General features: G+C 41.4%; 1 protein-coding gene across 3 annotated transcripts in view; it reads left to right on the top strand.

The window, feature by feature from the left end:
• Window positions 1-15,627, top strand: part of LOC128407920 (homeobox protein engrailed-2-like) — a 219,882-nt gene that overhangs the window by 130,020 nt on the left and 74,235 nt on the right. Inside the window, exon 3 of one of the 3 annotated variants that reach the window (XM_053376940.1) lies at window positions 1,773-1,994. The exons of the other annotated variants lie outside the window; for them this stretch is intronic. Within the exon in view, the coding sequence (XP_053232915.1) occupies window positions 1,773-1,828 (56 nt within the window). The 3' untranslated portion in view covers window positions 1,829-1,994. Of the gene's footprint in view, window positions 1-1,772; window positions 1,995-15,627 lie in introns of those variants that run through there. 3 annotated transcript variants of the gene reach the window in all.

The raw sequence follows: 15,627 nt of genomic DNA, 5'->3' as shown, positions 1-15,627 counted from the left end.
GGTTTTGTTTAACAAACTGGTTCCACTTCCAGTATATCTTCTCATGCCAAAGTGACTTTGTACCCCAACCTCATAAACTGTTGTACTTTGGGAAACTGTGTCTTTGTACTAGCAGCTGTCAAAAACACAACAAAAAAAGGTACTGCAACTTCTCAAGTTTGGTTTTTTTTCTTTTCTTTTTGGTTGCTGCTTAAATTAGATGTATTACTCTTTCCCCCAGTGTATCAGTCCCTACCTAGACTGTCAAGATTCTGAATTTGACATTAGTTGTCTGTGACTTCTTGGTAGCTAATAACTGCTATTTGGCTTTCCCTGTCCCCATTTCAAAATGATGCCACTAGTTGGTTTAGGGAATACTGCAAACCCATATTCACAATGCTATATTTTCAGTATTTTCAGATTTGTACTTAATTGCAGGCAAATGGCGCATATACTCCTAACGATGAATAGGTTATGGAACAATGCACAATGCACAACATTTAAATGCTAAATGCACTGTTCCTGTGAATGAACATTTGTTACTTTCATGGACGCGATGCACATTATACAGAAACTACCGGACAAGGTCCATATATCCAATGCCTACTGCAGTTGTCACATGTGGTGCTGTTCTCTCTGTGTCACATCACAGATGATGCCCATAGGCACCATGTGTGCCTAGAAGGGCACAAATGAGCATAGATTGCCTCCACATAATCTGGAACCAGTGTGAGGAAGGAGAAGCACCACACAAACACTGCTTCTCTGGCAGCAACACGCCTTCATGTAGTAGAGCAATATTCACATAATGTGGAACCTGGAAGCCCTTGGAAGGAAAAGAACCAGCCCTGTAACTCCCAACAGCTCAAACAGCTCAACCGTCTTCCACTTAATTGACTGAACTGAGAAAAAAAATTCAAGCCTCTAATACTGCTAAATCTTGGATGTTAACAAAACCAGGAATACACATCTCTACTTCTGCAGAGAATTTAATCTTGTGTGTCTCCTAGGTGTCCAGCCAAATTGAATTGCTTTGCATTTTCAATTTTGTTTGTTCAAGCAGTGCTGCTGCCTTTGTGACACTGCTGTCCCTCCTCCAGAGCTATAAAGCAGAGCTCTATTGTAAATCTCAGCAAGCCTTATGTAACACTGATTGACTAAACATGGATGTTTAGGCCAGTCTGTAGTCATCTCATTAAATTCACATGTTGCTTTCATTAAACCATAGCAGCATTTCTTTTTTTAAAGCTTGGGGGTAGTTTAGGGATGGAATAAAACTAGGCCAAAATCAGTTGCTGTTGGATCAAAGGTTTGCTTTTAATTTGTTTGCAATTCAGGGTGTCCCCCCCCCCCTTTAGGTTGAAAAAAAGAGGCTGCAGGGCAAGAGGGTTTTATGAAGTGATAAGCATAAGGAAAAAGAATTCTGTGGCCAGTGTCCACGGACCTTAAATTTTCAACATTTGAGTGCTACATAACTTTATCTATTAGGTACTTGTATCTTTATCTTTGAGTTACTTTTATACTTGACTCCTACCTCTAGAATTCTCTTTCCCCGCCATTCTGAGAATACCTCTATGAACCTCTATTGGTCATACCTAGTACATAGAAGAGAATCCTCAAAAACTTGCCATCTCATAATTATTAGTGCTGCATCATAAGGGATGAGACTTTGTGAAATGGTCATATACAATCTTAGATTTAGTTATTTGATTCCCTTGGCATTCTTAGAGACAGCTATTTGCTTTTGTTCTTTTTTCTTTTTCTTTCTTTCTTTCTTTTTCTTTTTTTTCCAGACATATTGCTTCTAGCATATCATGCTTGGATGTTTTCCTCCAGAAGATATTTCTAGCTGCTTTCCTTGTAACCGAAGAAGAATTTATGAAGTGTAGAGGCTACTTTTCCCTAATAAGAACGATAAAAGTGAAACTGAACTCACTACAGTACAATTTTGTTGTTGATAATAAATCTTTAGTAGCCCTTTTACTGGGGTATATCATTAAAAGAATTCCACTGTGCCTATATTTTCCAATTGATAAATCATATTCAATGAAATCCATTTTGACATTAATGAGGAAAAATGCTGAGACTGAAAATGGAATCTCAGGCAGCAGTGATTAAATAAAAATAATAAATTGCTGCTCACACTCACACCAAAATCCATGCACTTTTACTGACTGATTAATTGTGGATATCGGACAATAATTCACCTTTCTTTTTTCACTTTTCTGTGCTTTCCTATAGTTGGTAGTTGTACTCTCCCCTTCCGCCTTTTAAAAAAAGGACTACGAGAGCATTTCATAAGATCTGTAATTACCATGGTTAACCCATTTGGTGCAGCTCATAACTGGAATACAAGAAAGCAGATTGCTGCTTTGTTTTATATTGGATCTGGCAGCTTTTTTTCTAAAGACCTGGAACAGATATCCAAGAGGCCATGGAAGGACCCCCTTTGGTAGGAAATGCATTGGAGAGATGGATGTAAGGAAAAATTACTGTATCATAGCTGAGAGGCAAAGGCAGGAAAGGGAAGAAGTGAATGTAAAGCACCCCTTTCCCCTCCCAACCCCTTTCCTCTTTGGCATCAAATAAAACAACATCTCGCATGGTACTTGATGAGCATATACTGTCTCAGTACCACCCAGGGTGGGTCTGGTTCTTATTGCTTACACACACGCGCACACACAATGCCAGAACAGTTTGCAGAGCTCTCAAAACGCACCACTGCTTTGAGATCAACTATTTATCTAACATTATAGGGATTGTCCAGGAACAATGTGCACCCAAACAAGCAATGTGAAATACAGGCACTACAATGGAAAATAATAAAATTGAGGGAATGTTATTTCTCTCTTTTTAGACTTTCCCTGTGCCAGATGATGCTATTGCATGATTTACCATATCTTGTTTTTCAGCTTTCAGCCAGCATTGCATTTTGCTAGACCCAGCTTATTTATTTTTGCTGTTCCTCATCAGATTTAAATGTAAATAAAAATGGCTATGTTGTGAACTTCGTTTCGTTTCGGTGGAATAATACTGAGCTGGGCTTTCGAGTTGCAGGGGAAGACCACTTCGAGACTGGTAAACAATTTCCCATGAACTGATCTTGGGAAAGAAACCATGCTCTCTAACAAAGGTCTCTCATCCAGGGCCGCCACTTGTGCCTGGCTTCCCTTTCGATGTAAGCATGTCATGACCTTTTGACACTGCCTGGGAATTTTCAGTACCGGCCCTGGAATTTACAATAAGGACACCATAGCATATTGGAGATTCTTTCTTGGCCCCAGATAGCAAGAAAGGTTTTTTTATAAAACTTCATTCTTTACTCATATAGGATTCCTAAATTTATCAGTGTTGCTCATAGTAGTGGGTATTCACAGTTAACCTACCTGAATATTTTTAGAGATATTTACTGTTGGAAGGCAATATTTACATTTCACAGTTTCAAGTAAATTGTATGTATCATATGTGGAAGTGTCTGCGGACAGCGCTGGCTCCCGGCCTATAGAGTGAGATGAGCGCACAACCCTAGAGTCTGGCAAGACTGGCCCGAATGGGCAGGGGTACCTTTACCTTTAAGTTGTATGCGGCAAAGAAATATTCCACTTGAAGTTTAGCAAAGTTGGATTAATAATGTGTTTCATAATTCAATATCAATGTTATAATATCATATAATTATCAAAAACAACTTCCTGTGCAATAGGCAGCAGCTCCCGCCCTCAATTGAAGGGCCTATTGTGTTGGCTGGTGGAGAGGGAGCAAGAGCACTGCAAGCAATGGAACATGACTACAAACCACATTGTTCTGACTCGAATGTCCTACTTGGCTCCATCCAGTGGCAGGGATAGTTTAACAACCACAGCCCAATGGAGGATGACTGTGGGCGGCAGGCCTTCTCTTGTCTTCTGCTTTGCACCATTTATCTTCCCAAGTTGCACTTGGTGCTCTGACATCATAGTCCCTACTTTCCTAATGACACAACTTTTGAAAGATAGTTATCCAGCAGGGTTCTGGCATGCTTCTCACACAGCTGGGCTTTGTGTTTCTCTTCTTGTTCCCCACTGCAGGCACAATTGGGTTGTAGAGTACTCTATTTTAATTACCAGATGCTGGAAATCATCAACTTCTTTCCCTGCTTATGATCTTCCAGAGGCATCTGTTGTCCATAGTTGGACTAGAGGCCTGCACTGTGTTCTAAGTCCATTGCTTTTCTTGTGTGAAATTACATTCTTATAATTAATGTGTAGTTTGACCCTCTGTGTATGGGCCCTAGCTGACTCTGCAAACACTCCCATTTTTCCCAGGCTAAGGGCACCCTGCTTCTAAACAGGAAGTGTGGAAGCAGGAAGAATAGCAGCCAGGTGCTCTCTTTCCTTCAGCTAGAGCAAGGATGGGCAATCTTTTGAAGCCAAGGGTTGCATTCCTGCAGGGAAAAGTGGTTGGCTGCATACCAGGCAATGTCAATGGCAAAAGTAGGTGGGGCACCACTCCTTATGTACTCACCAGCCTCCACTCACGCCCTGCCTGCTTGCCTTCTAGCTATTCTGAATGGAGGAGTTCAGAGCCTCAGCCCCTGGTACCCTAGTGTACCTTCCTAGGAGTCCTGCTCAGCCTTCATCCATTCTGCTACATGGTCTTTCTTCAGATCAATAGCCATTGCACATCACATCCCTCCCAGTCTGAGGCCGATTCATGTGCATGAATCTAAGTAGGTTTATCCTTGGTGCAGTGCTGGCCTCTAAAAGTAATTGTGTATCTCCTTCTGTGTGACACACTTTAACTTTATGCTGCAGCCACAATGAGAAACAGAAGAGGCAGCAGAAAAGCTGGGCATGAGCGCAACCCGACATATACTACTCCATGTGCCACACACAGCCCTGTGTCCGAACCACAGTGCATGTGTGCCTAGAACAGAATAGGAACAATGCTCTCTGAGGTTGGATTGTACATCCTGACAGTTCTTCTCTTTCTCACCACAGCTGCACAGGGGTGGCAGTGGGCTGCACAGAGAGAGGCTGCAGGCTATCCACTTGTGATCTAGAGAGTCTGTCCCCATTCTGGTGTCTTCCAGATAAAATTCCCATCAACTTGGGAAAGTGTGAGGTGGTAGGAAATCCCAGCCCTACTGGTGCATCCAATCTGATGGTTGCCCCAGACAAGTGAAAGTTGTATTCTGATAAAAACGTATTTGGGAACATGGGGGTTGGTGGTAGTGGGTTTTGGTCTCAGTTACATCTTTGAAGATATTCTCTGCTAATGTTAATGAAATATTTTAAACCAATGCTGCATGTTTATTCTGTGGCTTCAAAAAAAACAAAAACCCAACCCGTGGGGTTGCAAGAGCCACAGTTTAAGTATTTTACATTGTTAATGTGTGCATTTTGTTTAAATAATGAAACCAATTTCCTTTGAAGATGACACTGTGGTATTATGTTCCTTAAGCAAACATTTTAATACATTCCATATTTTAGGTTTCTGCTATGAGATCATGGGGTGGCTGTTTTGTTCTCAGTCATTTGTCCTCGCTCATATTTCAGATACTTGTGCATTCCACTCTGTTATGTGCCCATAACCACTTGGAAGAGCCAGTGTTGACTATGCTGCACATGGGGCTCGAGAGAGAAATTTGCTATTAACAGTAAGGTTATAGAAAGGAACCACCTTTGCAAATGCATGAGAAATAAATGCAAACAACAACAACAGCATAAAAATCCCCACAAAAACAAAGATCCCTTTCTTTCTCCCTGGCATGAATTAAGTCTAGGAAGAAGATATGCCAAGGCATAATCCATAGCTGACAGAATGGACAGGTAACACATGTATAATTTTTTTTAAAAGACAAATGAAGAGAGTTACTAGCAAGTATCTTTAATGTAGAATACACACACAAGCAAACCCTTATAAAACCTGTCTGTGTTAATAGAGAACATACTTCTTGCAACCTGCAAGAATGAACACGTTCAACAGAAAACCTATGCATTTGAGGTCAATATTCACTTGTTGCATCTTTGTGGAATGATATATGAAGGCAAGGGTCCGTGTTACATACAGTGCCTGAAAGCAGCATCTGTGTTTAAGATTTAGGTGTGTGACTAATGTTCTGCTATTTATTTAACATCACAGTGTTCTCATGATTGCTGTGGCAAGTGTGTGTGTGTGTGTGTGTGTGTGTGTAATTTGCAAATCAGCGCCGTATGTACACAACAACTTAAGGGTACCTGTGTACACCACATAAAGCAGTTGAGAGGTGTGTACTCATGTGAGTGAGTATGTGTAGTTCAGCTGAAGAGCCACTGTTGTGGATTTGCATCTGTATCAACAGCCAGCTACTGACTATACCTGCAGGTTTGCTATTTTTTTCACAGTGAGAATGAAAAATGAAATTTCTTACCTTTTTTGTCCACCTTTAATGAAGGCTGCATGCTTTACAAATACTACAATACCTTACATATTATAGTATCCCTTGCAGTCATCCATGCTTCCTTCTCTCTTGTCTTTTAGGATTACCAGACTGTCACTCTTTATGATCTGTTTTATTGAGGCTGTAATTTTGTTTTTATTGTTAATAGTTGGTTGACCATAATAGATTTACTGCTGTCAAGCCTGAATTAGCTATGTACTCTAATAGATATAGGATGAGATCCAGTGTTAGTTGGATAACCTCATTTAAATCAATGACCTTCGGTAACTTGCCTGTTAATGTCAATAGGTCTGCTCTGAGTGTCATTTGCATTGGATTTCACCTATAGAAATATCAAATCATAATTTTGTTTCTGAACTGCTGGTTAATATTCAGAAAGAAATAGACTTCTGTGGTGGGCTATTTCTATAAGCCAGTGATGGCGAACCTTTTATAGACCGAGTGCCAAAACTGCAACCCAAACCCCACTTGCTTATCACAAAGTGCCAGCATGGCAATTTAACCTGAATACTGAGGTTTTAGTTTAGGAAAAAAACTCATATATTAACATCTTTTGTCTTAAAAGAAAAGCACAATAACAGAGCTTTCAATGATACAAACAACTTATAAAAGTTTACATTAAGATGATCCAAACCAAGTGCTTTCATTGACTTAAAATTTGGCAGAGAATCCTACACTTTAAGGATTCCCTACTTTTAAGCTCCAGTCCAAGCAAGCAAGCATTTCCGGCATAGGCCTCTGAGCGTGTGCAGAGCGGCACCCCTCCATCGCTCCGCCGTTTCCTGAAAGGGCCCCAGGGGCTGCCCCACATGCTAGCTCTGCTCCCTCGCCCAGCCCCGCCCAGCCCCTACACAGGGTGTCTGGTGTAGCCGGAGAGTGTATAAAGCATCAACCTCAAAGCAGGAGGAGGAAGGCGACTGCTCGGAACTCTCAGCGGCCCATGCCTTTGAGCATGTACAGAGTGCTGCACCCTCCCCACCCACAGCAGAGGCTTCCCTAGGGACAATGCATGCCCTGGGGGTTGTGGCTCTGTTTTGCACCCCCCGACACCCCATCTGAGGTGCTTCTACTCGGATACAAGTCCCAGGATCCACACCCAGCCTCTGAAAACAACATGAGCGCCTGCTTGGGGATAGAGTCACATATCCGAATGGGACTAATGCCCCACCCGGCCCTTCCCTTTGCGCCTCCCTGGCCATGAGGGCGCCTTCTCGGTCTGGGCATCCCACGCAGAGTGGCTGAGCAAAAGGAGCCCTAAAGGCACTGCAGCGGACGGGCCAGTTTGGGGATTTTGGCTCTTTATTGTCCTGCTCGTGCAGCAACCAAAACTGAAGGCCCACCATAATCATTGCCGGTGCTATTTTGCAACCTGCTCGCTCAAAATACTAATTGCCACAATATACTCTGGAAGCCTCTGTGCAATTGGGTGCAACGAACTCAGGCCAAAGAATAGCTGTGACCTCCGTTTTGGAGAGAGTCAGCGCCCTGTCAGGCATCACATCCTGCTCCTGCCGCACAGTTTCCTGTGCTGACCTGCCATGCATATGGCGCTCCAGCCGCCCAAGTTGAGCTGAGGACTCAACACGCCACCCTCACCTTCTGCCAGCTCTGTGCTGGGGCAATGGCATGCGTGCCCACAGAGAGGGCTCTGAGTGCCTCCTCTGGCACGCGTGCCATTGGTTCGCCACCACTGCTATAAGCTGACTTGTAGATGATGTACTAGTTGATCTTGCTTGACCTATTTAATTTAAATACAATCGATATTGATTTGAGCATATAGGCTGGCATAAGTCTAAATCAGTGCTGTGCTGTTTATCTAATTGATTAAAAGGGGAATCTGCTTCCTCTTGTAATGTGGGACAAGAGTTGCAAAGGCTTTGTGGGGATGAAAGGTCACAATCTGGACTTCCGGGTTAGCGCCATCGGCTAATGGCGGATTCCCTCCGAGCTCCGGAGGGAATCGGCTCCGCAGGAGTTGGGTCTTGCCGCGGCGGTGACGCGGGGACCCTCAGAAATCACAGGCGGTGAAGCCTGTGAACTTGGTGACTCAGTGGGCACCATTTGCGCCCCCCCGACCCACGAAGGAGCCTTTTTAAAGGCTTCGGAACGGGGGACGGGGTGAGCGGCGCGGTGCTGAGAGTCGACTGCTTCTCCTGCGGAGTGAAGCTGCATGCCATGGTCGGAGAGCGCTGACTTCTTCTTGTGAACAATTGGGCATTAAAAGCAACAACCCGTGAGTAGTACGGAAATTGGATTTACAAAGAAAATTTTTTTTGAATTAGGCACGATTGGGGAAGGCGCAAACAGGAAATCCGTCTCCCCGTCTTGTAAATAATCTAAAGCAAGGATCAGCTAACTAAGGTCGAGAGATTTTTTTCTTGTTTATTGGGCAAAAGACATTAATTTCACGATTTGGCAGTATAAGTAATTTTACTGGAGGATAAGAGCTAATTTTGGGAGCTGAAGTGCCACCCCCCCGGACCCGGGAGTGATCCGCAAGAGAGCCTGTTGAAGAGGTATTGAAGAGTTTGACAGCTGTCAAATTAGCTGTCAAGACTGAAAAAGAGAACTTTGTTTCTGTTGTCTCTGCTGGTTATATTTGTTACAATTTGGTTATAATTTGTTGAAAACAAGGAAGAACTGATACAAACTAACTTGGCTTTTGGATTTGAACTGGAAGGAATTTTAAGTAACCAAAATCCCTCTAGAGGGGGTTTTGGGACATTACAAGAATGGATGAAGGAGGGAAAATACATGCTAAATTGGACAGAGTTTTTGTTCTCTTGGGAAAGTTACAAGGCCAAATTGATGTTTTGGCTACAAATGTTGCAACTCTGGATTTAACAGTAAATAAACTCATTGAATTTGATAAGGACTTGACTCAGGAAGTCCATGCAGCTGGACAAGAAGAGAAACTTGAGAACTTTGAGAGTGTGGAGAAAGAGATATATGTTGTTCCTGAGGAAAAGGAAGGAGGAGCTGTAATGCTGCAGATGACAAAGGAGAGCCAGAGGCCTGACATGATGGCTACAAAGGAAAATAAGAACTTGATGTTGAAAATCTGGTTTGAATTGGAGATTGAAGAACGGAGAGATCTCCTTATGTGGAGATCTGAAGATCCAAGGATTACAAATCTGATTAAGGTGGAAGTTGGAGCTTTGGGGACATTTGGACTTGAAAGGAGTAAGAAACATGATTCGGGCTCCACTTTTAAGTATGGAGGTCTGGCTGGAAGAAACATGGATCCCATTCGGCTAGAGCTTCTTCGAGATCTGGTGTTTAATATTAAGGACTATCAAAAAAACCGGCAGAGAGGAATTGAGAGAGAATTAAGAGCCTCGGACGTGAGATCTCCAGGCTGATAGTAGATTAAGACTGATGGACATTTGTTGGGGATTGAAACCGGGAAAGGGGGGGTGGAGTTTGGGGAACCAAAGGGTGCATAATAACAATCTGTTTTTGTTTTTACTCTGTTTTGCTATTCGTATGAAAATTGGGGAAGTCATGGAAGGGAATTTGGGTCGACTTTAGAAAGAGGTTTTAAGAATGAGTATTGATATATAAATATTGATGTTTATAAGGTAAAATTGGCTTTTTAAAAAATGAACTAAATAGAAAAAGGTCAAAAATTGGGGATAAGAACTTGTTGAACTAACAATTTGAATTGGAATATAAGAAGGGGAGGTGTGGGGAGGTCAGGGAAATATGTTATAGAAAAATAAGGATTGTAAACTTTATGTGTTTTTAACTTTTTTTGTTTTTTGTTTTTTGATTTTTTAATGTATTAAAGTGGAAAATTTCAATAAATATCTTATAAAAAAAAAGAAAGGTCACAATCTGGTGTTCAGACGAAAGATGTTAGAGATGGTGTTGTCCAGACTCTTTAAAAAGGTTCCATGACTTCAAAGAACAAACAACTGGGGTGTTCAGGCCACCAGGTCACTTCCTGTAAGTTTGCCAGAAGAGTGTTCAGAGAAATTCAGTATCTGAAGATTAATGACCTACCCGAGGCATTTTAATACACATAGGATCATTTTTCTTTTAAAATATGTATTAGACAAATAAATGTTTTTACATAAATCTTTTACTCTTAGTAACATTGATGACCTATTTCTTGTGTTGTCTTCATTACAATAACTAATTCCAGCATTGCAATTTTTAATGGTTGTTGTTGGTTTTTTTTACAGCTCTTTGAATTGTCCATTGATTTCTGCTTTGAGTTTCAACTTGCCTTTTATCTGTTAGGACAGCAGTTGATTTCACATTCATTGGGATAAATTATAGAAGAGTAACCATGTTAATCAATTTCAGCAAAAACAGCAAAGAATCATGTCCCATCTTAGAGACTTATTTATAGTGGCATAAGGTTCCTTTGACATTTGGCCTCATGTCTTGTCTATGAATGTTCTTGCTTCAGTCAAAGTATTAGTTTTAAGGAATGCTACAATTTTCTTTTTCGTGTTTAATATTCAGTATCATTATAGTTAAACATATTTTACAGGGTAGCATCTACTCTTTCTTGTTCTTATAATACAAGAATGTCCATAGATTTCACAGTACCATATTTTAGAATATATTATGGTCCCTAATGTTATTTTGATGGATCCGCAGACTCATTCTCAAAATGTCTCTAACATGCCTCATGGATTTTTATTTATTTTTTTAAAAAACAAGATTTTCACTCTAGCCCCAGATTCAGAGAAGCCACCACTAGTTTATACTAAGGTTAGGGAAGCTTTCCTTTGGTCTGCAATTCTAGTGTACTGAACTAATTTGCACCTCCCTGACTAATATGCAGTTTGGAATGCAATTATCTTTCAGATTTTACTCTTTTCTGAATTTTGTGATAAAGTTCTTAGGTCAAAAAAGTACCCAAATGTATGGGGGGGGCGAGGATAAAATAGGTTTAGAAATGTGTGCCTTGGGATATGTGTTTCAATCTAAGTTACAAGTTAATGTGAAAACAAGATGGAACAGGCTTATGAATAAACACATGGGGTGGAATTCAATGTAGTGGTAAGGCGAGTGTTACATCATCAGCGCAAGCATATCTGCTTGCCAGGAGGAACAATCTCCCCTTTCCGACCCTCCACATACAGTTCTGGGAGTTTTCCCAACCCTCCCAGGTAAATTTGAGGAGGGTGCAGGGGTGTGCAGGAGTGGGGGAGAGAAGAGGCAAAGGTCCTGTTGAGCCAGTGGGACTCTTTGCACTGGCTTTCATTAGCACAGCAGCTTAGTTGAATCTGGCCCATGAAAAAATTATGGATGCCTCTTCAATTGTTTTAGTCATTCCATTTGGCATGGAGCAGCCCTGTGGTGTGTTCCCAAAATGAACTAATCACGGATGCATTATGCACCCAATTGTATCATACAGCCCTGCCCTTGGACATGAATATAATCACAGGGCAAAAGACAGTAAGTGGCTAGTTTCCTGGAACATTCTGAATTATGCCAGTTAAGTTTTATGCCACAAGGCTAAAGTTCAGGGCACAAGCTTGTATCTACGCCTCAAGGTGATCTCATCCTCGCTAAAAGAGAGATGAGAGGAGACATTTTAGGAAATGCAAAGCGGACTTGATTTAATTTACAGCAGGATGTGCTGTTGGCTGGCTCTCATTCATTCGCAATAGATGATTAATGGCCAAATTATAATAGGCGTTGCTTGTATACGATATGGCACTGGGGTCCAGAAGATCAGTTGGACAATTGCAACTAACTGCATGTGGCTAGCATGTGCAGAAATCCATGCTGACTTACACCTTAGGGTTTTTCTCTGTTTTCTTCAGTGACACACTCATTTTTTGGAGCAAAGCCGAATCACAAGTAATGCAAGGTTCCCAGGAAGTATCTCATATAGGCAGCGACTAGACCAAGACCTCTTGCTTTCAACAAGGTTGCTGCTTCATTTGCCCGCAGACCATGCTCTGTAAAGCAGCTACATTCCTCTCCCCTTAACATAGTTCCCTTAAGCTGGGGCTTGCACTTGGTTACTAAAGTTACAGTTCTAAATCTACTTTATTTAAAGGTGGGTAAAGTGGGATGACTTGGACAGAAGTGAAGATTTTTTGAAGACTGGTCTAAAAGAGTCTAGTCAGTTTGTGCCCAGTTCCAGTAGAGGACACATTGGATATGCCATAACAATGACACTGTACATTATTTTTGTTGTACCAGAGATACTACAGGCTTAGAAGACAAATAAAACATAGGGCATGTTCATTTAAACAAATAAGCTTTCTTAGGGCATTAAAGGCAGGGCTTCTCTGGCCAGCCTTTGGACTTAACATGCTTGTGAATGTTTTTACAGAGAATATAACTACTGTTTGAAAGAGAAGACTGTCTGTGTTTCTACTCCTACATGCATGCTTGGTAGTGTTGGAATTTAGGTTGCTGGGATATTTTTGGCTTTGTTTGCTGGTACATAAACACAACAGTAAAGACTTTGTTGAGCTTTGTGAATTTTGCTTGAAAGACATTAACTGTAGAGTGTTTTGATGCTAATTTGGAGAGGGGACATAACTCAGTGATAGTGCACTTTCATTATACAGTGGTACCTCGAGTTACAAACGCCTCAGGTTACAAACTCTGCTAACCTGGAAGAGTTACCTCAAGTTGAGAACTTTGCCCCAGGACGAGAATGGAAATTGTGTTCCAGCGGTGCTGTGGCAGCAAGAGGTCCCATTAGCGAAAACATGCCTATATTTAAGAACAGTTTCAGGTTAAGAACAGACCTCCGGAATGAATTAAGTTCGTAACGAGAGGTACCACTGTATGCAAAAGATCCCAGGTTCAATCCCCAGCACTTCCGGGTAGGGAAAACTGCTGTTTGAAATCCTGAAGAGCTTTTGCCTATCATTATTGACAGTACTGAGGTAGCTGAGCCAATGGTCTGACATATTGCAAGGCAGTTTCCTATATTGCAGATGTTTCATTTTGTAAGCTGACTTGTGTTTTCTGTGATAAGAGAAAGCAGTGTACAGTGGTACCTCGGGTTACATACGCTTCATGTTACAGACTCTGCTAACCCAGAAATAGTACCTCAGGTTAAGAACTTTGCTTCAGGATGAGAACAGAAATCATGCTCCGGCAGTGCGGCAGCAGCAGGAGGCCCCATTAGCTAAAGTGGTGCTTCAGGTTAAGAACAGTTTCAGGTTAAGTACGGACCTCCGGAACAAATTAAGTACTTAACTTGAGGTACCACTGCATATATAATTGAAATAATAATACTAAATGGCCTAGATGTACAAGTACAAATTTGCACATGAATTATTGCATGCAGGGGACTAACACAAAACTCCACACTGGCCAGCTACACAAACCATGAATGCTCATATTTTACAGGAGAATACTGAAAGAGGATAGAGAGAAGAGATTAGGATGCAGCCATCCATTGCAGGAGGAAAAAAAATAACACAGGTCTTTTTACTAATGTTTAAACTATCATAAGTGCTTGCTGATGCTCTGCAAATTGCCTAAATATCAATCTACCAGTAGATCTTGAGCTACTTTTTGCCCAAATCTGATATATAGTAAGCTTTCCAAAATGTTGTGAGTTCCTGTCTACCATTCTCTAACACTGAAGTTCATAACAGTTTACATGTATCGAGACTTTACTATTTGAAATGGCTGGAAGATGCTGATGACAGTGAAGAGCCATTTGTTAGGGATGGGTTTGACACAAGCCCTTTCCTTTTCAGAAATATGAGATGGAAAAACTTAACCTGTGGACCTTCACCATGAAAATAATTTGTCAGTAAGTGACACAATGTGTATGATTTTATAGCACCATGCAGGTTGAAGAGACAATAAGCAGATCTGCAACCACCCAAAGAGGCATTAAAAATGAAGGTTAGCCTTGTTAGCCCTAATGAGATTGTTATGCTGTCCATTCTCACCTGCTTTATGTATGCTGGCCATGCTATCCTGTAGTTCTGGCAGGAAGTCAAGCTCTGTCCCTGACGTTCAACACTGCCCAGTTTCACTGTGGGAAATCTTCCTTTGAGAGTACATCTGCAGCAAGAAATATGCACCTCTGACAATATTGCCCCATCCAAGAGTCTTTGTTGACAGTTGAATTTTTTCACAAAGGGTGAAATAGTTTCTTGTGTCGTCTCCAGTGGAACATCTGGGGGTGATTTTCTTTTTTCTGCCCCAGTGCACACACACACAACCTTTACCCTTCTGCTGCTGCCTGGTCATTTTCTGGGTGGTGAGCTTTCAAATACAACTTTGATTCATCTGTGTGCCAAAAAATGCACAGTTGTATGTGTCCCTTTGCTGTTCCAGCTGTAGAGCAGGATACGTGCCAGTTATATTGACCTTAAGGCATATTGCAGAAATGGGATCCAATGCTTTCTATAGCAAAATTAATGTTAGCTTTAGAAAATTTTGCGCAGTATATGGGAGGAGGCAGGGGAAATCATCCTATGTAGAAGGGGGGTGCGGGAAATGTGCTTTGGGTAGATACTTGTCAGCACAAAACTGGAGCCAAGAGTTGCTGGAAGCATGGATTTAAGAAATAGGCCCTATTTATATTTTATACCTGCCAAGACAATTAGTTAAATAACTTTATAGCAGGTTTGTTAAAATGTCTTTTTTGTTTTCCTTCGGTTGTTACTGATAGTTGTGGTTTTTGTCTATATATCCCACTACAGAGACTGTGGAATGACAGAAATTGTGCACTGCATCTAAAAACTGGAAAATAACCCCTCCTTAAGCTAAATCTGGTCTCTGTCAGCTGATCAAAAGTCACTGTTTCAAGTGCTGTGTGGGAAGGGAAGGAGGACAGGGAGGCAGGCAGGAGAAACAAGCAAGGAGGACAGGGTGGTTTGTATAGCACAGGCTCAATAATTTTCATCGTTCGTTCTTTCACTCTCTCTTGTACTAGCTCACCTCTATTCTTGTCCTATCTGGGTGAGGAATAGCTGAACAGGAGTAGCATACTTGTGTATCATATTTGGCAGATTGTTCATAATTGTGGTATGCCTTTTCTGATTTCATGAAATTCACAACGTTGCTTTTCATTTATCAAACCCACAAAATTACTAAGGTGAGGTTGACTGATGGTAAGAGGTGGTAAGATTATATGGTGTTATATTTCTGTGTCCTCTGTATGTGTAGATGTTTTTCTGTTGAACACTCTCTATTTCAATGTAATTCACTTTTCCCTCTCATTAGCTTGTTCCTTAGAACATGTGATATTATGACATAATTCACCAAGTTGAGTATCAGCT

Source organism: Podarcis raffonei, chromosome 2, assembly GCF_027172205.1.
Source record: "Podarcis raffonei isolate rPodRaf1 chromosome 2, rPodRaf1.pri, whole genome shotgun sequence".
Taxonomy (NCBI): domain Eukaryota; kingdom Metazoa; phylum Chordata; class Lepidosauria; order Squamata; family Lacertidae; genus Podarcis; species Podarcis raffonei.
The sequence above is the reverse complement of the archived record's forward strand: the minus strand, read 5'-3'. Positions and strand labels throughout refer to the sequence as shown.